Source organism: Sorex araneus, chromosome 4, assembly GCF_027595985.1.
Source record: "Sorex araneus isolate mSorAra2 chromosome 4, mSorAra2.pri, whole genome shotgun sequence".
Taxonomy (NCBI): domain Eukaryota; kingdom Metazoa; phylum Chordata; class Mammalia; order Eulipotyphla; family Soricidae; genus Sorex; species Sorex araneus.
Genome location: NC_073305.1, coordinates 32,268,952 through 32,293,516, shown reverse-complemented (window position 1 = coordinate 32,293,516; position 24,565 = coordinate 32,268,952). Strand labels below are relative to the sequence as shown.

Here is a 24,565-nt window from a genome sequence, read left to right as displayed (position 1 = left end):
GTAATGAGGAAATTTCCCCTAGAATATTGAACCTCCTTCTGGGAAACCAGGTGATGAGGATCTAACAATAAAAGCATCTCTGGGGCAGCATTTCTTGTACACTGACCAAAAGTGTATAACTTTGGTTATACGCAAAAGTGTAAAACCATGTTAACCCTGATTTTCATGACTGTGTCATGATGAGGTGGTATTCATGAAAGTGGAGAAAAATCTAACGTTGATGGATGGGTCCTAGAGGTCAACTTAGATTCTACTGCCTGGCTACATATAAGCCTCATCTGGGGAGTTTTCAGAAATACTGATGTCTGGGTGCAAGCTCTGAGATTCCAATATAATGTTCTGAACATTTTTTAAGCGTCCCTTTGATTTTAACGTGCTGACTTGCCCCGTATCTCTCTAGCAATGAGAAATGCCAAATGAACTTGGTAGAAATACAAACGTCAAAGGTGTAAAGGCACCAATTCTATCACCAAGGTGGTGTCAGAGGGGTTAGTAAACTGGAGGTTGGTAGTGAATCTAAGGCCCTGGCTGATGCTTTTTAGATGTTGGTTGACTGGTGTAAGTTTCTCTCCTGCTATGGACCTTCCTGCAGAAAACCTTCCTCCGTGGCTTATTTCTCTGAAAGAGTGTTGGGAGAGTCTCCTACTATCTTCTGCCCTATCAAGCAACTGTAGAGTATGGCCTTGCCTTCAAAAGTCTTGGGAAAACCTTAGCCATGGTATGTTTTTTTAAACGTTGAGACTATTCTTTGAATACCAAACATACACAAAGGTTTCTTTCTCTGAAACAGACTCAGTAGGGTCTAGAAGAAAAACAGTATGACCTTGTTGTGTTTTTTTTTTCGGAGATTTCAAGAGGATCTCTAGGTCTTCTGAGTCACCTCTTCCCTGCAATGAAGACGAAGTTAGCTTTTGCTATGTAACATGCCACTTCAAACTCTAGGGGCTACAAAAACACAACTGTTTAGTTAGTTCACTGTGCACTGGGTCCAACAACTTCTGTTCTGGCTTGGTACAGGCATGAGTCGGCGATCAGTTGTTGGTTCCATAGCTGTGCTTCTCAAGTAGCATGACTGTCTGGCTGTTGACTGGGGTGATGAGGATGATGGAGGGAGGTATTTCTTATTATCCAGTAGTCTAGCCTGGGCTCTCCACTTCACAGGCTTTCGAGTAGGTTGTGTACATGCAAGTATATACTGCTTTTGCCAGCATTGTAGTGCATGAAGTCTAAGCTGGAAATATCCATACATATCCTCTAGAACCTTGAGTTTATAATCATGATATTATATCCTGATACAATTATGATATTAGATTTGTAACAATGTAATGTGCCTCCTGATACACTGCACTTAGAAAGAGACAGCTTCAGTAGGATTCCTGCCAAAAACGAGTAACTTGAACCAAACCATGAGGAAAAATTAGTCAAACAAATTTTAAAAATATCCTACCAAATATCAGCAGCCCTGTATTTCTAAAATCTGTCAAGGATAAAAAAGATGAAGGAAGACCAAGCAATTTTTTTGACTAAAACAGACTAAAAATACTTGTGAACAAATTTGTGAACCTGAGTTGTGTCTTAGACCAGGAATAAAGGATCTACACAACAGGGGCCAGAAAGATAATACAGTGGGTATGTTGCTTACCTTGTACCCTACCAATCTGAGTTCAATTTTTTTTATCCGGCACACCATATGGTCCCCAAGCACCTCCAGAAATGATCTCTGAGAACCAGGGGTCAGCCCTGAACACTGCTTTTGGGTGTGGCCCCAAAATAAAACAAGACAAAAAGATCTACAACTAATTAAATCTGAATAGAAATTATGAATTACAGTGGTAGTATATCAATGTTTAAATTACCTGATTTTGCTAACTGCATCATAGTTATGTGCAAGACAAACATCCTTGTTCTTGGATATTCATTTTGAGGATTTTAGGAACAAAGGAACTTCAGATCTACAAAGTCCTCTCCAACACTTCAGATTAGTTACCACTAAAAATGTATGATACACTTATTAACAAGTATGTATAAGCACACCAACATATGTATGTATTATATATATCTCTTTACATATAGCTACCTATCTCTACAGCTCAACGTATCTCTCTCTACATATATATGTGTGTGTATCTGTATATACATATATATATATTGAGAGGGAGAAGAAAAGGAGAAGGGTAGAAAGGGAGAGAGAATAATAAGGCCACTAGGACAAAATGAAAATATGTTGGTGTACTAAGGTAGCATGTATTCAAAACATTGCTGTTATTACAGTTTCTCTCCAACAGTGAAATAATTATGAAAATCAACATTTTTTTAAGAAAGGTCTCTCCCTCTTCTCAAAACAACAGTAACCAAATACTCTACAGAGGCTGGGAAGATTGCTCAGTGGCAGAGCACATGCTTACTTGGCAAGTAGGAGCTCCTGGATTAGATCCCCGGGGTCCAAACAAAACACCCATCACATACAAAAATCCTTAGTTATGGAGGAGCTGTGAAGGAAATTTCTCACACGTTTCATGAATGTGAACCCCCATGCCCTTTGGGGGAGCAGGCGCTGCACATAGTATCAGAGACCAAGTGCCCAGGGTCCTGTGTCGAGAGCAGATCGGTACTCCCTGCACCCCAGCTCAGTGAGGCTCTCTGGGTGGGGAGTAAGGGAAGCACAGAGTTGGTCTCATCAGGGCCTGGTTTGGGAGGAGGCTTCCCGCTGACCAAGAAAGGGACGCTGTGTGCATGCCTAGGTAGGATGGGGTCAACTTTCTAAAAAAGCAGGAGGGATGCCAGAAAGAGCTCTCTGCTCCTTGGCTGGTGGTCCCACGGAAAGAACTCTGACAATGCTCCCCCGTGCCGTGGGTCAGTACTTGTCCGCAGTGAGGTGTCCATGGGTAGCCAGGGTCAGCTGCATGTCTCGGTGCAAGGAAGGAGACTGCAGGTGTAGGGACCAGTACACCAGCTTCGCCCCTGTACCACGTCATTTCTCAGCATGTCCTTATCCCTGAGGAAGCTCCGTGGCACACAGCTCTGATTCTTTTTGGGCCCAGCAGCGGGGCTGCAGGCGGCTCCTACCTCTGAAAACGACAAGACCTGCCAGGCCCAAAGCGCCCAGAAGGGAAATGGGGCAGAATGTGCAGGCAGCTTCCTCCTGGGTTTCTTTTGGGAAACAAACTTCATCATAAATGTAGACCTTCCTCCTTTTCCTCTCTGTGTTTTTGTTACACTGACGGCGAGTTTCCAGCCCCATGGTGATCTCACTTAAACTAATAAGTGAAGTTATTTTTAACCAACTGGATGCTGATGAATTAAGCTGCCTCCACTTGGGTTCTCTGGCTCTGCTGCTCTTGGCAACTTGTCTGGGGCTGGAGGTTAGACTGGAGGCTGCAGGTCTCTTCCGGCCTTCGTTGGCTGTTTCCCTGAGGCTCCACTCTGGATGGGTGCCTCCTGCCCTCCCTCTGAGCAGAGGCTGCCTGCTGCTCCTCCCCACTAGCCCACCTCCCCTTCACTTCCTTCCTATCTATTCCTGGTTCTTGCCCAAAACCAGAAACGGGGCCAGAGAGATATAAGGTATTTGCCTTGCACACAGCCATCACTGATTCAATCCTCGGCATCCCGTATGGTCCCTCAAGCCCACTGTGATTGATTCCTTAGTGCAAAACCAGGAGTATCCCAAAGCACTACCAGGTGTGACCACAAAAAACTATCAAACCAACAACAAAAAAAGAAAGGAAGGAAGGAAGGAAAGAAAGAAAGAAAGAGAGAGAGAGAAAGAAAGAAAGAAGAAAGAAAGAAAGAAAGAAAGAAAGAAAGAAAGAAAGAAAGAAAGAAAGAAAGAAAGAAAGAAAGAAAGAGAGAAAGAAAGAGAGAGAGAGAAAGAGAGAAAGAAGAAGAAAGAAAGAAAGAAAGAAAGAAAGAAAGAAAGAAAGAAAGAAAGAAAGAAAGAAAGAAAGAAAGAAAGAAAGAAAGAAAGAAAGAAAGAAAGAAAGAGAAAGGAAGGAAGGAAGGAAGGAAGGAAGGAAGGAAGGAAGGAGGAAAGAAAGAAAGACAAGAAAGAAAGAAAGAAAGAAAGAAAGAAAGAAAGAAAGAAAGAAAGGAAGGAAGGAAGGAAGGAAGGAAGGAAGGAAGGAAGGAAGGGAGAAAGAAAGAGAGAAAAAGAAAGAAAGAAAGGAAGGAAGGAAGGAAGGAAGGAAGGAAGGAAGGAAGGAAGGAAGGAAGGAAGGAAGGAAGAAGGAAAGAAAGAAAGAGAAAGAGAAAGAGAAAGGAAGAAGGAAAGAAAGAAAGAAAGAAAAGAAAGAAAGAGAGAAAGAAAGAAAGAAAGAAAGAAAGAAAGAAAGAAAGAAAGAAAGAAAGAAAGAAAGAAGAAAGAAAGGAAGGAAGGAAAGGAAGGAAGGAAGGAAGGAAGGAAGGAAGAGAAGGAAGGAAGGAAGGAAAGAAAGAAAGAAAGAAAGAAAGAAAGAAAGAAAGAAAGAAAGAAAGAAAGAAAGAAAGAAAGAAAGAAAGAAAGAAAGAAAAAGAAACAGATTGATTCACTGATTCACTTCCTCTGTATTGTTGTGAAGGGAGCTGGGGCCAGAGAGAATACAAGAGAGTAAAGCACTTGCCTTGCATATGGCCAACCAGGGTTCAGACTCCAGAACTGCATATGGTCCTCTGAGCCCTCTAGGAGTGATCCCTGAACACACCCAGTGGTCTTGAAGAGAACTGATCAGGTCAGGAATGACCAGGGACATTCTCTAGCTGTGATCACAAGACTTCAATTTATTAATCACACTGCTTTGGGGCCAGAACGATAGAACAGTGGGGTAGGGCTGTTGCACACAGCTGACCCGGGTTCCACCCCCAGCATCCCAGCAATCCCATATGGTTCCTGAAGCACTACTAGCAGTGATTCCTGAGTTCAGAACTAGGAGGAACCCCTGAGCATCACCCAGTGCGACCCAAACACACACACACACACACACACACACACACACACCTGCTTTGAACAGCTGATAGTATCCTAGGAAGAATAGAAAATCAGAGTTCATTTCCAGTGAAATGGCATCAGCCATTGGTTTGTTTATCTAATGCTCAGATTTATGGGTGCTTCAGATACAGGTGTGATTAAATGGACGGAGGGAGGAGAGGGAGGGATAAGTGGATAGAGAGTAGGGGGGAGAGAGAAATGGATGAAGGAGGGAGGGAGGGAGAGATAGATAGAGATAGAGATAGACAGACTAATGGGCAGAGAGAGGATTCCTCCCCGCCCTCAAGAAGTGGATCATGTATAAGGACAAGTAAGAGATGTATCCATTTCAATGACACGAGGTGGAGGAGGGGAATTAGGGAGACTTCCCTGAGTAGGGAGTCAGGGGTATTTGAGGTGGAACTTGGGAGAATTTTGTTTCATGGGGATAGTTGGGAAGGAAAGGAAGGGGGAACCGCACAACAAGAGAACAAATGGAGCAAAACACTAGATATTGAACCATTCTTAGTGCATGGTTCCGGGAAACTCCCTCCAGGCCAGCCATTGTGTCTTTGCTCACAGAGTGACAAGGCCCAGACTCTCCCAGTTCAAGTGGCAGCCAGACAAGTCTGAGCTATCTGCAGAGGGCAGCTCAGATAATCCCCAGCACAGGAAGCACGGATGCCCACCCCCTGCTGCTCACCCAGGCCTGGGCACCAAAAGACTTGCTTTCACAGGACAGAGGCCTCGCATCCCGAAGTGTGAGATAGATTGGTCCTTAGGCACTAAGAGCCAGTTAGGAACCCCGGGGTCTGTCCACCAGGGAGCTGTTGCCAATTGGTCTTTCAGTCCCTGGGTCAAGTGTCTCTGGGATATCTGAGCTGTTGGAACTAGCAGCGTGACAGCTTCACTCCCACCATGCTCAGACAGGCAGGGGCTGCACTCCAGACCTGTCAGCATAGTCAGGAAGCAGTGTGTGGCTCTCTGCCATGTGGAAACATGAGGAAAATACATGCACACACATGTGTACACACACAGAGTCACACATACACACACATACATACATGCATACATGCACACATACATAAGCTCCAAGCATAAATAGAACAGAGGGAACTTTGCTCTCTTGATTAAGAAATCTGGGGATGCAACTCAAAGGGATGGAACCCGTGCCTGAAATGTGTGAGGCCCAGAGTTTGATCTCCTGGCACTATATTGCCTCCCCAGCTCTGTACCTCTGGATGTGGCCCCTGTTAAAAACATAAAAACAAGAAAAAAGAAAAACCCCAGATGACCAAAACCATAGTGTAAGCATGACTCAAACTGTAAATTAAACGAGGAAACAAAAAATAGTTTGCCAAGGAAGCAGGGTGGGAAGGAGAACACGTGGTGTCCCTGGTGGACAGACACTGCCACCAGTGGTGAGTTTGGAGTTAAGGCATCGGATGCCCGAAACTCTCTTATCAACAGCTTCATAGATTACGGTGCCCAAATTTAAATAAAAGAAAGAAGCTTTGTGTATGCAAGGCTTGGGTTCAATCCCCGGACCCACATGGTACCCCATGGACCACTGGGAGCTACCTAGAGCTCCCAGCTCTGCTGGAGTAAGTGGCCCCCAAGCACCATGGACTGTGACCCCCAAAAAGCACCAGCCCCGGGGCCTCCAGGCCACACCACTAACTCTCCTAGTGAGACTTTGGAACTGCCTGTCAGCACACATGGCCATCATCCTCTCCACTTCTCCCTGCAGTGAAGCACACCCGGGTCTGTGCTGTCTAGAGGACAAGGGTCGTGGGTATGCTTTACAGACAGAGCATACTTCCTAGAGGGAAGCGGCCCTCAGCCATGACTGCATGCCCCAGAGGACTGGTTTCTGTAGCTGTGGCCACCCCAACCTCACCTTCCCTCAAACGTCAGGTCCCACATTGTACAGCCGATGCCACCAAGAGGACAAGAGAGAACTCTAACTTATTCCAGGAGCCTATCTGGGGAGGACCAATGGGTAGAATTTAGCAGAATAGCATTATTTCTTTTAATTTATTATTTTATTTAATCACTGTGAATTACAGAGTTATTTAGACTGGATTTCAGGGATGCGAAGTTCCAACACCAATCCCTTCACTGATATCCACTTCCCTCCACCAATGTGCCCAGTTTCCCCCCAGCCTGTCTCTATAACAGGTAATTTTTCCTTTTTCTTTTTCCCTTCTAGGCACTGTGGTTTACAATCCTGTTACTAAGAGGGTATCATGCATGTCACTTTACCTCCTTTCAGCACCCAGTCCTCATCCAGAGTGACCACTTTCCCCTGTCACTGTCATAGAGGTTCCTTCCCTGACCTATCTGCCCTTGACCCCATAGGCTAGATTCCTCCTAAAGGATCAGTTCTACTTCTCTTCATTTCTACAGTCTTTGGGCATAAGTTAGAATATTATTTTAAAATCATGTAGTGATCATCCTTGGGGATGCCAAACCACTCTCCAGTATCCGGAATTCAGCTTGGGCTGGGAGAAGATTCGGAGTTGTTATCAATGTAGAATGAAGTGTCTGCAGATGAGGTGGAGAGCCAAAGGTCACATGGGCCTCTGGGAAGTCAGAGCTAACTTCCAAACTCTAAACTTCTAAACTTGCAGTCTAACTTCCCAACTTGTAGTGGGTTCGCCTCAGCCCATCAGAAATGCAGGCTACTCTCGGGGAAGACAGTTTTTACTTTTGAATTTAACACCCAGGTACTGAGTGATTTATAGTTGTGATCACACAACAAAGGGGGAGGGATTCTGATTGAAAGTACTCCTGGTAAGTGTTTGCCTTGCACTCGACTGATGCTGGTTTGACCCTCAGCATCCCATATGGTCCCCTGTGCATCACCAGGAGTAATTCCTGAGTGCAGAGCTAGGAGTAACCCTGATCATCACCAGATATGACCCAAAAAGCTAAATAAATGAACAGGAGGAAGGAAGGAAGGAAGGGAGGGAGGGAGGGAGGGAGGGAGGGAGGGAGGGAGGGAGGGAGGGAGGGAGTTAGTTGGGGTGGGAGATGGGAGGAGAAAATGGACATTAGAGGGACTGGAGTGAGAACGTGGAGTGACAGGAATGAGAACAAATACACAGAAACTTTTCCAAGACCTATTACACAGGTCTCAGAATCTAGGACATAATCTAATTTGCGGGTTTTTTTTTTTCTTTTTGGCTTGGTTGTTTTTTAAATCACTTCTTTGGGGCAGGAAAGATTTTGGTGTGTTCGAAGAACATGCCTAGAGGCTCAGGTCAGAGATTCTGCTCCAAGATAGGGTTGGAGCAGCACTGGATTTGCTGAGGTAAGAGTTTTAAGGGAAAGTGGACAACTTTTGCAGAGTTTTTGACTTGTCCTCTGCAAAGTGCTCCTCCCTACTCCCTGGATGACAAGAAAGCTCATAAGAGCTAAAGCAGATACCCAGAGGAAACACCACTTCGGCACACGAGTACAAAGTGGCTAGACCCCTGGGCTCTGTCCCGAGAGTCCCTGGGTCCAAATCAACTCAGACACTTACCTGTCATGACATAGGGTTAAACTTCATAAGTGAAATTTTACCACGTTGATGATGGGATTGCTAAATGACTGTTTCCCAGACTGTGTTTCGCTGGCTGTTTCTTCAGCCCTCAGTTTTGACCATGCCTAGTTTCTTTTTTTTTTGTTTATTTTTTATTTTATAAAGTAATTTACACTATTTGATTACATTTAATATTCTAACACCAATCCCATCACCATTAAACCTTCCCACCACCATATTTTGGATGTTTCTATCCCAAACCCCAATCCTTGCCCCTAAGAAGAACTGAAATAATATATTTTGTATTTTTTGTTATGAAAAATCTCTGAAAATGCTACAAAAAAGTATCCTTAGAGGATAGAGTGTGGAGGTTGTTGTATTTCACCCAGGGGGCATTAAGTTCTTCTATAAGAGATCACTAACATGTTGTTAAAGGTTGAGCCTTGTGTGCTTTATATATATATATATATATATATATATATATATACATATATATATACATATATATGTATGTATACCCTATCAAATGTGGTGCGGTAATATTGGTAATAATGGTTAAGGTGTGTGGTTTAAAGTATCACGCGGCCACAAATGCGGCTGTGCGGTCCAGGAATAAATTCACTCGGCCCAAGCATGTGGAGAGCAGCCATGTGCATGGCGGCAGCTGGGTTCTAAAGGTTTTTGGCTGCCGGAGCTGGGTCTCTTGGGGCGGGAAGGGGTCTCACCCACCTCCCTCCAGGGCACCCTGAGTGAAACAGCCTGGTGTGGGGTCCGGTGGCATGGTTATGGTGAGCGTCATGTTATGCTTCTTCAGGGAGAGAAGGATGTGTGATCTGGATGGTGGCTGATGATGAAATTATTTGGCGCTGGCCAGAGCAGCTTATGGGCATGACTGCTGAGTCACTGGAGACAGGCGGGTACAGGCAGAGGATCTCTGCTCCCCATCCCGTTGAACCCAGTGTTCTCAGTCACAAAGTCCCGCATACCTTGGTTTTTCCAGAGGTTCATCATGTCTAGTTTCTTGAGACATGTTTCCCCTTCACTTGCGTTGGGATTTTGTGTGTGCTTCTGATTGTGGTGGTTTTCTGTGTGAATTCTTCATCTGTTCCTCACCATCTCCAAATTCTGAACTGAGTTTTGTTTGTTCGTTTGTTTGTTTTTTCCTTTCCCTCAAGGCTCCAGTACATTTTAGTTTCATCTAAAGAATTTTCTTTAGCCCGGACATAAGTTCTGTGAGGAAAAAATTCTCCTCTCGGACCCACTTGACTCTTGCCACCTGCATCTATTTCAGCTGCTTTCATGAACATCTCCAGTGGCCTCTACCAGGTCTTCCAGTTTCAGGCTCATTTCCTCTGTTCGTGCACTACACCGCAGGCAGTGTTCCTTCTAAGTGCTGAGGGGATTGTGTTATTTCCTATTTAAAATTCTCTAATCATTTCCCACTTTCCTCCAGACAAACTCCAGGCTTCCTACCTGGCTCATTCATGTCTCCATGAACTCATGCCCATTACCTCCCTTACTATAAGACTCCCAGCTTCCTGCCTTGTGTTTTATGCCCCAGTCTTACTGAGTTGCTGCCTCTTCTCCAACAAAAAGAGAGGCTCAGATAGCAAAACACACTTTGAAGCCACAGTAAACAAAGCCATTTGGCGCAGAGATACAAATCAACAAATGCTCCCATGTGAGAGACTGGAAGCACCAAAGCATATCCAACATACATAAGTGTGTAATAATGGCAACCCAGGGTGAAACTCCAAGTCAGTGAGAACAGGCTGGCTGGATTTTTCCAAAATATTTGGTTGATTGGTTAAGAATTTGGAGAAATGGAGAGCCAGAGAAATAGTACAGTGGGTAGGGCATTTGCACACAGCTGACCTGGATCCAGTCCCCAGCATTCCATATGGTCCTCCAAGCACCACAGTACTAATTCCTGAATGCAGAGCCAGGAGTAACCCTGAGTATTTCCAGATATAACCCCAAAAGAAAAAAAAAAGAATTTGGAAGACTGATGAGGCTGCACGTATAGCATACAGGTAAAGCACTTGTCTTGCATGCATCTGACCCAAGTTCTATCCCTGGCACTCCATTTAGTTCCCTGAACTCATCAGGAGTAATAACCGGAGTGCAGTTAGATGTGATACCACCACTACCATCCCCCCCAAAAAAGAAAAAGTTGTTTTAGTCTACTGAAATTGGCATGATAAATTCAAAAGCAAGTTACAAAGATGTTCATTACTGAAGCTAGAGAGATAGTACAGTGGGTAGAACCCTTACACATGGCCAATCTAAGTTTGATCCCCAGCATTCCATATGGTTTCCTGTGTAATGCCAGGAGTCAGCTAATTCCTGAGCACAAAGTGAGGAGTAACTCCTAAGAATCATTGGGAAAACATGTTCATTATTAAAGGGAAAATGGAGAGCCAGAGAGATGGCACAGGGGTAAAGGCATTTGTCTTCCATGTAGTCGACCCCAATTTGATGCCCTGTACTACAGGGTATCCAGAACAAGGTACCCCAGGAAAGGTACCCCAGGAGCAATCTTCTAGCGCAGACTGAGGAGTAGCCCCCAAGCACTGCCAGGTCTGGCCCAAATATCCACAGTGCCCCTAAATGGGAACAAGTTAATGTCCACCATTAAGGAGTTCATTAAGAAAAATCCACACAAATGAATAATACATGGTTATTTAGAAACAAGCACAAATGTTTGTTGATGAGAAAAAATTCACAATATAAAAATCAATCAACAAGTGTGCTACAAAATAGATCGCAATGTGGCAAAATACTATAAGATATGGTGTGGAAGGTATAAAACTGAGAGGGCAAAAACTATGTTCATAATGGTTAGCAGCGGTCAACTCAGAGAAGAATTTCAATGTTTCCTGTGACATTTTTCCCTGTGACATTTTCAAGTTTTCTGACTAGTATAATAATAATAATCATGTGCATGGGGCAGGAATATAGCTCAAGGGCTGGAGCACAAGTTTTGCATGTGGGAGCCCCAGGTTCAGTCCTGGCACTGTGTGGTTGCCCGAGCACAACAGAAGCCACTTTTGAACCCTGAGCCTGGACTTGCCCGCAAACAACACCAAGTGTGCCCCTCTCAAAAAATGACCTAAATTCCTTTTTTATTGTCAGGGGCCATAACAAGAAGTGCTCAAGGAGCTACCACTGATGGTTCCTTCAGCAGGCCCATGAGCCCTTTGAGCTCTCGGCCCAGCCCTTCTGTGGACTTGACATCACGGGAGGCCAGGGGGGGTAGCTCAAGTGGTAGTGTGATGGCAGGAGGCCTTGAGTTCAATCTCCAGCACTGCTGGTCCCCAAGCATCTCTGGGTATGATCCAGTGGTCCCCAGCACTGCTGGCCGGAACAACACCGCATCCCTGTATCTGAGCACTGACCATCAGCTGCCAGGCTTAGCATAGCTGGGAGTGAGTACCCCACCCCAGCATTCCACGAGGGATAACTCCTGATAAATAAAATCTTGTTGTTTTTTTTTTTGCAGGGGGGCTAGATTTAGGTCACATTCAGCAATGCTCAAGGGTTACTGCTGGCTCTGTACTCAGGAATTACTCCTGGCAGTGCTCTGGGGACTATATGGGATGCCAGGGATCGAACCCAGGTCGGTCACATGCAAGGCAAATACCCTACCCATTGTATGATTTCTTCGGCCTTTTTATTTATTTATTTATTTATTTATTTTTGGAGAGGGGAGGTTTGAAATAAAACCTTTTAATCTTGAAGATACTTGGACATAAATGTAAGGAGGAGAATATTATATAGCCCTATGTACTCAATATGCAGCTTCAGTGATTATCAGTATCTTGCTAATTTAGTACATCTGGCTCCTCCAATGTTCTTCCACTGATATTTTTTATTTTTTAAAAGAGATAATTAATTAATCAGGGGGGAGCATAGCCCTGCTTTAATCAGGTCTTACTCCTGGCTCTGCGCTTAAGGATCACTCCTGGTGGTGCTCAAGGGGTCACATGTTGTGCCAGGGATTTAACTTGGGTTAACAGCATGCATGGCAAGTACTGTAACCCCTATACTATCCCTTTAGCCCCCACTGAGATATTTTAAAACAAATCCTACGTGTCATTTAATTCTAGAACATTTGGGGAAAAAATTGTAGGAGGCAAAATTCAGAAACTACCATTATTTATGTGTGTATGTATAGTCAATGTAATAGTAATTAATTTAGATTTATTGATTTGCTCGGGATTTATTTGCATATGAACTCACCTACATTTTGCAAGTACTGTAGAGCATCCAGATTTCAAGTCCTGCAAATTCAAAACCATTTAAGGCCTGGTCCCTTGTCAAATACAATTCCCGTTGGCTGAGGTTGTGAATACTTTTCATCCATTTCTGCCTTGCACTGGATAAATTACAGGTTTTCTGGAGCGGAGGTCATTTTTTTCATTTAATTTTTAATTTCGATGCCACTAAAATATAATTCACAGCTGCAAATGATTTAAGTTTGATGAGCTGTATAATCAATACCCAGTCAATTTAGAGAACATTTTTTCCAGCCCTACTAAGCTTCCTAGCACCCATTTCCAAAAGTCCTCTTGTCTTTCCCTACTCCAGCAAAGCCAGAGATACTGATTGTTCAAACACGAGTATCAGTTTTGCCTGGTTTAAAACCGTGTAGGTTTATTGTTGTTGCTGTGGCTGTTGGTTTTGGATTGGGGGCCACACCTGGTGGTACTCAGGGTTAAACTCTTGGCCATGTGCTCAGGGATCATTTCTGGCGAAGTTCAGGGCATCATATGGGGTGCAGAGATTAAACTGGGGTTGGCATAGTGCAAAGCAAGTGCCCTACCTGCTGTACTATCACTCTAGCCCCAAGGCAGGTTTTGAGGTTTTTGTTTTTTGTTGTTGTTGTTGTTGTTTTTTGGGGGGCGGTCATACCCGGCGAGGCACAGGGTCACTCCTGGCTCTGCACTCAGGAATTTCTCCTGGCCGTGCTCAGGGGACCATATGGGATGCTGGGAATCAAACCTGGGTCGGCCGCGTGCTATCACTCCAGCCGCCCAAGGCAGGTGTTTATCTAGAGCACCAGTTCTCTGAGGATGACACCTGACTAGCAGCAGCATCCAATTACATGAAAAAGTTAACTTCCCCTTAGACAAACAGATTTGTGGGCTCCAACCACGAGCAGCTGAGTCACAAACTCAAAAACATATTCATGTGTAAGTATGTTTCTGTCTATTTGTGAAGTGCTTCTAATGTTCATTCACATCTGAGCTCTGCTATGGAATTAATCATATCAATGGTATGGGGAGGGCCGTGCTGGTTGTGCATTGGGTGGAGGGAGCCGGGCAGGTGAGCCAGAGGAGTTGCTGTGGTAACCTTCAAGTGTGAAACAGTGACTTCAATAGTACTGTAAACTCTGATACTTCAATTAAAAGTTAACTAATCAAAAAGATAACTTCACAGAGCTTAGGTAACAACAGCAGAGGGAGGGAAAGACAAGCATTTGTATCAAAAGATGGTTTGTGAAATTGTAAGAGAATTGCAGGGGCTGGAGCAATAGCACAGTGGGTAGGGCATTTGCCTTGCACGCAGCCAATCCAGGTTCGATTCCCAGCATCCCATATGGTCCCCTGACCACCACCAGGAGTAATCCCTGAATGCAGAGCCAGGAGCAACCCCTGTGCATCACCAGGTGTGACCCAAAAAGTCAAAAAAAAATTGCAGACTTTTAGAATTTCAAAAACCGTGATGTAAGTCTTGTGACTCCTCAAAGGAAAAACTCAAACTTTATTTTTCTCTTTGGATCACATCCATCGAGGCTCAGGGGTTACTCCTAGCTCTGTGCTCAGGAATTACTCCTGGAAGTGTTCCGGTAACTATATAGGATGTTGGAGATCAAACCCAGGTCGGCTACATGCAAGGCAGATACCCTACCCATTGTACTATTGCTCCAGCTCAAAACTGAAACTTTTTGCATTGTTTTGTTTGGGGGCCAACCCAGGAATACAAAGACCTACTTCCAGTTCTTTGTTCAGGAGTTGCTCCTAGTGGTACCCAGGGAAAGTACTTGTGGTGCCGGGAATTTAACCTGGGCCTCTTGCATGCAAAGCCTGTGTTCAGACCACTGAGCTATTTCTCCAGTCTAGTGCTTTTATAAGCATCCTAAAATGTGGAGACACTGGTTGTCAGAAGCTTGAATTGGCAAGCAAATGTGTCATTTTCATCAAAAAGGGTGAGTCATTCTTTATTCAGTTTGTTTGATAGAAAATCTTCTTATTAAATGTCCCTTTGGAAGGTGAAATAATAGAAATTGTTCTTCCTGTTGAAACTGTTGAAAGCCCGTTGTAAGTTCTGAGAAATCCACAAACCACAATCCCTACCTTCAGAATCATGGAGAAGTGGCAGCAAAGACTGCCCAGATAAAAGTGTCCCTGGAGAGAAGAGGGCTGAGGTTTATAGCCAGCTGTTTTCCATTGCACTTCTGTGAAGTTCAAGATGGGGAGGTTAGTGAAAGGAACTAATTCAGTTTGCATCTGGATCTACGTGGTGGTTTTGGCACACACATGCTTGGGCGAACGCAAGGGACTGCTGTCCTGGGGTTTCTGAAAGCACACCAGCTACGAAGCAGAATGTTTCCTGTCTCGAACGATTGTAGGAAATCCAGAAACATATGGGATACGTACCCAGACTCTCATGAACCTTATTGTGGGTTTCCTGAGCCAAATTTGAGCCCATGCCTCTGGAACTGAAGGGAGCTAATCCCAAGAGTCTGGCCGGGTGCGAAGTTAGCCAGAAGTTGCCTTTGATCTACTCTCCAGACTCTGACTGTTTCTGGGTCTTCCTTCCAAGGACTAGGTGTTGTGTTCGACAGACAGAGCTGGCTGGGCAAGACATGGAGTCCAGATTGGTCCTTTAATAGTGCTGATAAAGAGTCCCGTTACCATGAGCTCAATCCTGGTAGGAGAAGAAGTCTGGAACATCCCGTGTGAGCTGCAGGCACCTAAGGATGGTGGAAAGAGACAGCCTTTGGACCCACCAAGCCAGCTGGAATTCTGTCCTGTCTGCCTGGCTGAGGCTGGTGCTTAGGTCCCGGTGTCCTGCCAGACCCAGGGGACATAGGGATGACTGTTCAGTGAGGAGAACCCCTGAATTGGTGGTTATCATCAAATAACTTCCTGTCCCTCCTTGGCACAATCAAGTCCAAATGGGGGCTACACAGTCACAGTAGGTTTGGTTTAAAATGCCATATTCTGTGCCTGAAGTGATAAATAGCAGACAGGGCTTTTGCTTTGCATGCACTGCCCCAGTTCAATACCTGGCATCTCATATGATCCCAAACACCCCATCAGGAGTAATTCCTGAGTACAGAGCCAGGAGTTACCCCTGAGCATCACACACACACACACACACACACACACACACACACACACACACCCCACATTCTGTGCTTGACAACATGCCTGGCGCCCCATAGTGCCAAAGTGAGGCTGGCGCTGCCCTGGTAACCCTTATAAAATTTAAAAGCAAGGCTGGGGCAATAATATAGATGGTAGGGCATTTGCCTTACATGCGGCTGACCTGGGTTTTATTCCCGGCACCACATGTGGTCCCCCTAGCCCACCAGGAGTGATTCCTGAGCTATGTCAAGTGTGGCCTCAAAACAAAAACAAAATTTATAAACAAGGTCTCTCATGTTCAAAAACATGCATAGCATGACCCTCTAAGAAAGTACAACCAGGGGGCCAGAGCGATATTATAGCAGGTAGAGTGCTTGCCCTGCACTTGGTCAACCCGGGTTCGAGCCCCAGCATCCTATATGGAACCCAAGCACCACCAGGAGTGACTCCTGACTGCAGAGCAGGGCAAACCCTGAACACACTTGGGTGTGTCCCCCCGAAAAAGAAGTACAACCAAAACTACAACTGTCAACTTTTGTCAGTATATCTACATTTGTGTGTGTGTAGGCTAGAGGGCAGGCAGGAGACTTTCTAGCATTGCTCAGGGGTCACGCCCAGTGATGCTTGTCCTGGTTGTGTTTGGGTCTTAGGCCCAGTGGTTTTGGGGGAACACCAGAACTACACCCCATGGTGTTTGGGAACACATGGTACTGGAAATCAAATTTGAGGCCTTGTGCATGCCAGGTATGTTCTCTACCCCTTTGAGTTATTTCCAGGGCCAAGCACACGCATGCACATGCATGCGCGCGCGCGCGCACACACACACACACACACATACATAGTGGTTTGGGGGCCACACCCATTGGTGCCCAGGCCACACACACATAGTGGTTTGGGGCCCACACCCATTGGTGCCCAGGCCTTACTCCTGGCTCTGTGCTCAGGGAAATCAAGTTGACATCAGCCACAAACAAGTATTTAATCCTTGTACTATCTCTCTTGTTCAGAAATAATATATATATATATACATTAATAATATAGTCCCTTTAAGCACCATCAGAAGTGATCCCTGAGCACAATAGGGTGTGACATAAAAATCAAAATAAAAGAATGCTTTAAACATCACATGAGGCTGACACCCAAGGACTGTAGGTACAAGAGCCAGGAGGGTTGCCCCATAGCTAGAAGGCTGCTTCATGAGTGGAGGGGAGAAGGCAGATGGAATAGAGAAGGGATCACTAAGAAAATAATGGCTGGAGGAATCAGTCAGGATGGGAGATGTGTGCCGAAAGTAGATATTGGACCAAACATGATGACCTCTCAGTGTCTGTGTTGCAAGCCATAATGCCCAAAAGTAGAGAGAGAGTATGGGGAATATTGTCTGCCATGGAGGCAGGGGGAGGGTGGGAAAGGGAGGTATACCCGGGATATCGGTGGTGGGGAATGTTCACTGGTGGAGGGAATGGGTCCTTGATCATTGGATGATTATAACCCAAACATGAAAGCTTGTAACTATCTCATGGTGATTCAATAAAATTTTTTAAAATAATAAAAATTAAAAAATAATGTTTCTAAAATAAGTTCACTATATAAGGAACAAAGAATTTCCTTTCCACTATAGAAAATTAAAAAACAGGGGCTAGAGCAATAGCACAGCGGGTAGAGCGTTTGCCTTGCACGCAGCCAACCCGGGTTCGATTCCAGCATCCCATATGGTCCCCTGAGCACCGCCAGGGGTAATTCCTGAGTGCAGAGCCAGGAGTAACTCCTGTGCGTTTCCAGGTGTGACCCAAAAAGAAAAAAATTAAAAGAACAAAATTTGAATAAAATAATATTTTCTTTTCGGAGGTGGGGTTGAAAAAAGTCATCATTATTATTTTGATGTAGCAATTCCACATGTAGAAGTTTATTCTAACAAAAAGATACATACAAAAATGAACTTAAGAGATGTCTTCTAATAGTATCATTTATAATAGTGAAATCTTGAAATCAACACAAATGTCTAATAATTAAATAATATATACTACAGCATAGCCTTTCAAACTATGAAGTAGACGGTAGTGCTAACATGGAAAGAGCTATTACACCAGACTCCAGTCTCTGGTTCAACATGAAAAGGAATGAATGGAATGGATCGTTAACACCCTCCCAAAACAGGGTTGGAGCAATAGTACAGCAGGCAAGGTGTTTGCCTTGCATGTGACTAACCAGGGTTCAATTACAGATGGTCTGCTGAGCCCACCAGGAGTGACCCCTGTGCACAGAGCCAGGAGTAAGCCCTGAGCAAAGCAGGATTTAGCCCAAAACCCAAATAATAAGAATAAGAATAATACTTACATGCTATACTATCACTCTGGCCTGTTTGGGAAGATTATTAATGATTGATTCCTTATTCATTCCATAAGGCTAACATTACCCTCATACCAAAACCAGATCAAGGCATTTCAAGATAAAAATCATGTATCAGTATCTTTCATTAAGAATTACAGCAAGGGGCCGGAGCGATAGCACAGCGGGTAGGGCGTTTGCCTTGCACGCGGCCGACTCGGGTTCGATCCCCGGCATCCCATATGGTCCCCCAAGCACCGCCAGGAGTAATTCCTGAGTGTAAAGCCAGGAGTAACCCCTGAGCATCTCTGGGTTGTGACCCAAAAAGAAAAAAAAAAAAGAATTACAGCAAGTTGGGGCTGGAGAGATATTACAGCGGGTAGGGCGTTTGCCTTGCACGCAGCCGACCCGGGTTCGGTTCCCAGCATCCCATATGGTCCCCCGAGCATCGCCAGGAGTGATTCCTGAGTGCATGAGCCAGGAGTCAGCCCTGAGCAACACCGGGTGTGACCCAAAAAGAAAAAATAAAAAAGAATTACAGCAAAGTGTAGAAAGTTGCATGATACATGAATATATAAAAGTCAATTCTTTCCTATGTACCAGCAAATAAAGAAATTGGAATTTCAAATGGAAAGCACCATTTATAATAACACTTAAAAATGATATACTGGGGGCTGGAGAGATAGCACAACGGGTAGGGCGTTTGCCTTGCACGCGGCCGACCCGGGTTCGAATCCCAGCATCCCATATGGTCCCCTGAGCATGGCCAGGGGTAATTCCTGAGTGCAGAGCCAGGAGTGTCCCCTGTGCATCGCCAGGTGTGACCCAAAAAGCAAAAAAAAAAAAATGATATACTGAGACAACTTAAGTCTAACAAAGTATGTGCAAGATCTGTATGAGGAGAACTATAAAACTGATGAAAATCATCATAGACTGAGAAATATTTTATGTTCATGGGTAGAAAATCTATGGTATTGACAAAAGAACAAATATCAAGAGAACACAATAGCTCCCAAATAGACCCATATCAGTGTATCTTGGAAAAGGACCAAAGGCATTACAATGAAACAAAAGCCATATTTGTTCCTTTTTATTTAGAAATCACACCTTGTGGTGCTCAGGACTTACTCCTGTATCTGTCCTCACAGATCACTCCTGGTGGTGTTCAAGTAACCATGTGAGATGCCAGGGTTGAAACCTGGTTCAGCTATATACAAGACAAATGCCCTGCTGCTGTATTATCACTTCAGCCCTACAAAAATTATCTTTTTAATATAGGTGCTAAAACATTTAAAAAATCACTTGCAAGAAAATAAAACAGAAGAAGAAAGGAAAACTCCAGAATTGGATCGTATGGCCCTCACTCCCCCCAAAAAATAATATTAATTTAAAATAGATGGTAGAGGTGATGAACAGTTAGAACTGAGCACATTCTTTGAATGTAAGCATTCAGAGGGCCCAGGTCCAATACCCAGCACCGTAGGATTCCCCAAGCACCATCAGGCACAACCCCCAAACTCTGAGATGAGTAACCCTTGAGTAAAACCAAGTGTGTGAGCACCAACTCCGCCAAAAGAAATGATGGGGGGCTGGAGTGATAGCACAGCGGGTAGGGCGTTTGCCTTGCACGAGGCCAACCGGGTTTTAATTCCCATCATCCCATATGGTCCCCCGAGCACCGCCAGGAGTAATTCCTGAGTGCATGAGCCAGGAGTAGCCCCTGTGCATTGCTGGGTGTGACCCAAAATGCAAAAACAATAAATAAATAAATAAATAAATAAATAAATAAATAGGGGCCGGAGCGATAGCACAGCGGGTAGGGCATTTGCCTTGCACGCGGCCGACCCGTGTTCGAATCCTAGCATCCCATATGGTCCCCTGAGCACCGCCACTAGTAATTCCTGAGAAGAGCCAGGAGTAACCCCTGAGCATCGCTGGGTGTGACCCAAAAAGCAATAAATAAATAAATAAATAAATAAATAAAATGATGGTAGAACTAAATGTAAAGTTCAAAGTTATAAAATGCCTGGAAGATGCTATAGAGAAATACCTGGGTGATCTTTCATACGCTGATTATTCTTCAGATAAAATAACATATATCCAATCCATGAAAGAAATCATTGATGATCTGGACTTTCTTTAATAATTGGAAACATCTGCTCTGTGAAAGACTATGTCAGGGACATGAAAAGACAAGTCCCAGGCTAGGAAATACTAGCAAAAGACACAGAATAAAGGATTATTGTGCAAGATATACTGAAAAAACTCAAAACTCAATGGTGAGAAAATTAACAATTCAACTAAAAAAATAGGTGAGAGAGCTGAACAGGCACCTTATCCTGGAAGACTTACGATGGAAAAAAAATAGTCAAGACAAAAATAAGGGGCTGGAGAGATAGCACAGCGGGTAGGGCGTTTGCCTTGCACGCGGTCGACCCGGGTTCAAATCCCAGCATCCCATATGGTCCCCTGAGCACCGCCAGGGGTAATTCCTGAGTGCAGAGCCAAGAGTAACCCCTGTGCGTCTCTGGGTGTGACCCAAAAAGCAAAAAAAAAAAAAAAAAGACAAAAATAAATACATAAATCACCCTGGGGTGTGGGGGGGGGAAGAAGGTCTATGGCATTGAGTAAGATATGAAAAAAAAAATCTTATAGAAATGCTCAGAAATGCAGTAATGAGAAGCACACAACTGTTAGAACATCCCAAATCCCGACCTGGTGACATTGGTGGGGATGCAAAACTGCATTGTCACTTTGGAAAACTGGCACACAGGGCCACCTATGCTCGATGCCACTCCAGTCTGTAACGTTTCACATTTGACAAAGAGTACCTATTCGCTTATGTAAATAAGGCATAGAGGGAGCTTATTCTTAAACTAAACATGTTCCTGCCATATGATCCAGCAATCACGCTTCCTGGTATTTGCCCAAATAAACTAAAAACGTATGTCCACATGAATGCCTGCCCATGAATGTTCATAGCAGCTTTATTCATAATTCCAAAATGAATAAGCAACCATGACATCCTTCAGTAGGTGACTGGATCAGCGGGTACATCCAGACAATGGAATATTATTCACTGCTAAAAAGAAATGAGGAAAATACCTGGAGGGACCTTAAGTGCTGACTGTTTAAGTGAAAACTGACCTAAACAGCTACATACTGTTATAGCTGCAACTAGATGTCATTCTGGGGAAGATTGGTGGGAGGGAGGACAAAACTACGAGGAGCTAGAGAGATAGTTTATAAATTAAGTTTCTTTTCTTTCTTTCTTTGTTTCTTTCTTTGTTTCTTTCTTTCTTTTTAAATCACTTTGAGATACAGTTACAGAGCTTTCTTTTTTTTTATTGAATCACAGTGAGATATAGTCACAAGCTTTCATGTTTGAGTTACAATCACACAATGATCAAATACCCATCCCTCCACCAGTGCACACTCTCCATCACCATGTCTCCAGAATATTCCCCCCACCCCCATCCCAGTCCTCACCCTGCCTCCCTGGCAGGAAATTTCCCCAACACTCTCTCTCTCTACTTTGGGGCATTATGTTTTGCTCAAATTTTCCCACCCCCATTCAAGCCTGCCTGCAAGGGGCAGATGCTAGATCATTTATTGTCCATTGCTCATTTTGGAAACCTTGGGTTCCGTGGCCACACACTTCTGGAATCCTAGATTATAAATGGTTGGGTTCCGGAGACATTTCTGTAGGGCATTAATCCATTTTGGAATTTAATTGGGCATCTCTGGACCAGGGCTGTTGATGCGCTAACATGGTGCCCAGAGGTATATTGTGGGTGTGACAGCCAGGCTGATGAGTGGGCAGGGAACCGGGGAGGGACAGCCCGGCACCTCTGCCACCATGAAGCATGGAAAATTAGTTCTGGAACCCGCTTATCTGTGCCTTGCTTGTGGAAGCTCTTGGTCACCAGGATTCTATCTGGAGTAGGCCGGGAGACTGCACCTGCTCCATCTGGGGTGCCCCGGTGAAATTGGCTCAGCCTGGGGCCAGAGAGATCTCCCACTCTGTGGTGTCTTCCAGGACTTGCTTCTGTGTCTCTAGCTTTTGATCTCTTTTGAGATTTATTTATGGGTCTCTGAAGCAAGGCCAGTAATAGAGTTTACAGGGTGGCACTGGAGCCAGTTCGTGGGGGTGATTGTCAAAGCTTCCATGTGTATTGGGATGTGGGGGGAGGTAGCCCACCCCAACTCCGTGAAAGTCTGGAGATTTCAGTCACAAAACCTGCATACCCTAATTTTCACTAGTTCTTTTAGCTATGTATCCTGATGCATATAGATGTGTGTATGTGTGTCTATGTTTGCAAGTCTCTATTCTGTATCTGTCTTTGTACATAACAAACTGTGATATTAGAGCTAAAGCTGGGGGAAGGCAGAGGCATCCTCTCTGGCTTGCCACATTTTAACTTTTTTTTCTTTTTGGGTCACACCCAGCAATGCACAGGGGTAACTCCTGGCTCTGCACTCAGGAATCACCCCTGGCGGTGCTCAGGGGACCATATGGGATGCTGGAAATCGAACCCGGGTCAGCCGCATGCAAGGCAAACGCCCTACCCGCTCTGCTATCTCTCCAGCCCATACATTTTTACTTTCAATAAAGTGACTGCTCCCTTATGTGAGTTCAGTTGACCTTTGAGCAACTTGGAGGTTAGGACACCAACCCCCATAAAGTGGAAAATCCAAGCATAAATTTTTGAATTTCTAAAATCTTAACTACTAAATAGCTTATTGTTGACCTATAACATAAACCATTGGTTAGTACAGGTCTTGTGCATTATATGTATGTTGCATACCATATTCTTACACTAAAGTACACTAGAGAAAAGAAAATCCTAAAGGGAAAAACATTCTGCGTGTTTACCTTGTCTGCTTACCAGAAGATTCTCATAGAAATGGGTACACGCAGTTCAAACCATGTTGACCCAGGGTCTACTCTGAGGCCAAAGCAAAAAAGAGTTTGTTTTCAGACATATGTCTCTGGATCCTCTCCCTATACCCCTCCCTTCCTCCTTTTCTTTGCTTTTCTTGGCTTTGCTTCCCTCTTTTTCTTCCTTCCTTACTTTCATTCTTTCTTTTGTTCTTTTTCGTTCTTCCTCTTCATTCCTTTGTTTCTTTTTCTTTTTTTCTTTCTCTTTCTTTCTTCCTCTCTCTTCAGAAGGTGTTTTATCAGGAACATGCCTAAAGGTGCTCAGAGGATCCTGGGGTGCTGTGATTGAACTTGGGGTCTCCCATATGCGATGCCTGTGCTCTACCACAGCCCTGGGTCCTCTTTTCAAGAAGACACTGCAGGGTCCTGCTTCTTTGAGATTGTAAAACAATCTTACATATGACTGACTCCAGTTCAATCCTCTGAGCACTATTTGGAGTGAACCGTGAGCGCAGCCCCAGGACTTACCCCTGAGAACTGCAGGGTGTGCCCCAAGAAAACATAAAATGAAATACAAAAGCATAGCCTATTTATCACCTAAGAAACTTTTTTTTCTTTCCCCAGGTCTTTGCCTGTGCCAGGCACCCTGTCAGGCCCTGGGTGCCAGGGTAAAGGGGAAACCAAGCCTGCTGCCCCAGCTCAGGGCACGGGGCTGGGGCGGAGGGCAGGAGCAGAGGGGGAAGGATGGTTTTGGCCAGTCCTGCAGGTTGGAAGCTGGGAGTTAACTGTGCTTCCTTCTCCACAGAGAAGCCATGCGGAGACCCGCCCTCCTTCCCCCACACCATCCTGCAGGGACGCACGGGCCTGGAGATGGGGGACGAGCTGCTGTACGTGTGTGCGCCGGGCCACGTCACGGGCCGCCGAGAGACAGCCTTCACCTTGCTGTGCAACAGCTGCGGCGAGTGGTACGGCCTGGCGCAGGCCTGCGGGAAAGGTAAGGGCCCCGCAGAGGCCCCTGGGGACAGAGCCTTTGCCCTGAGCTGAGCTTGGAGGCAGCCACACTTCTCAGCTGTCCGCCCGCCTCTGCAGTCTCAGCGGGGTTAGCCAAAGCCTCTCTTCTCTGCGACCCTCAGTAGTTTCCCGCCTCATTTCCCGGGCAGCCCCCTGCACACAGCCTTGCAGGGGCCCCAAGCAACAGTGCTTGAGGGAGCCCAACAAGATGCTCCTGAACTGCTCCGTGACCTCATCGGACAACACTCATCCCTACCGTCTGCCAGGGCCACCTACCTTCCTGCTACACCCCTCCCCGCCTTCCCCAACACTCAGCATCTGGTTCCCAGTGCAGACTGACTCCAGCACCACCAGGGACTGTCAGTTCGCCTGCCAGTTCCCTGGGGTCGGAGACAGCTCTTGGTGTTGTCTGGTCTGTGTTGTTGCCTGGGGTGCTCGGACTTCCCTGCTGGATACTGTCTGCCATGTGAACGGTCCACCCTTTATTTCTCCCACCTGGG

At 45.1% G+C, this 24,565-nt stretch overlaps 1 protein-coding gene across 1 annotated transcript in view; it reads left to right on the top strand.

The window, feature by feature from the left end:
• SUSD5 (sushi domain containing 5) overlaps window positions 1–24,565 on the top strand; it is a 67,603-nt gene that overhangs the window by 22,658 nt on the left and 20,380 nt on the right. The window contains exon 4 of the mRNA XM_004603956.2: window positions 23,860–24,048. Coding sequence (XP_004604013.2) covers window positions 23,860–24,048 — 189 coding nt within the window. The remainder of the gene's footprint in view (window positions 1–23,859; window positions 24,049–24,565) is intronic.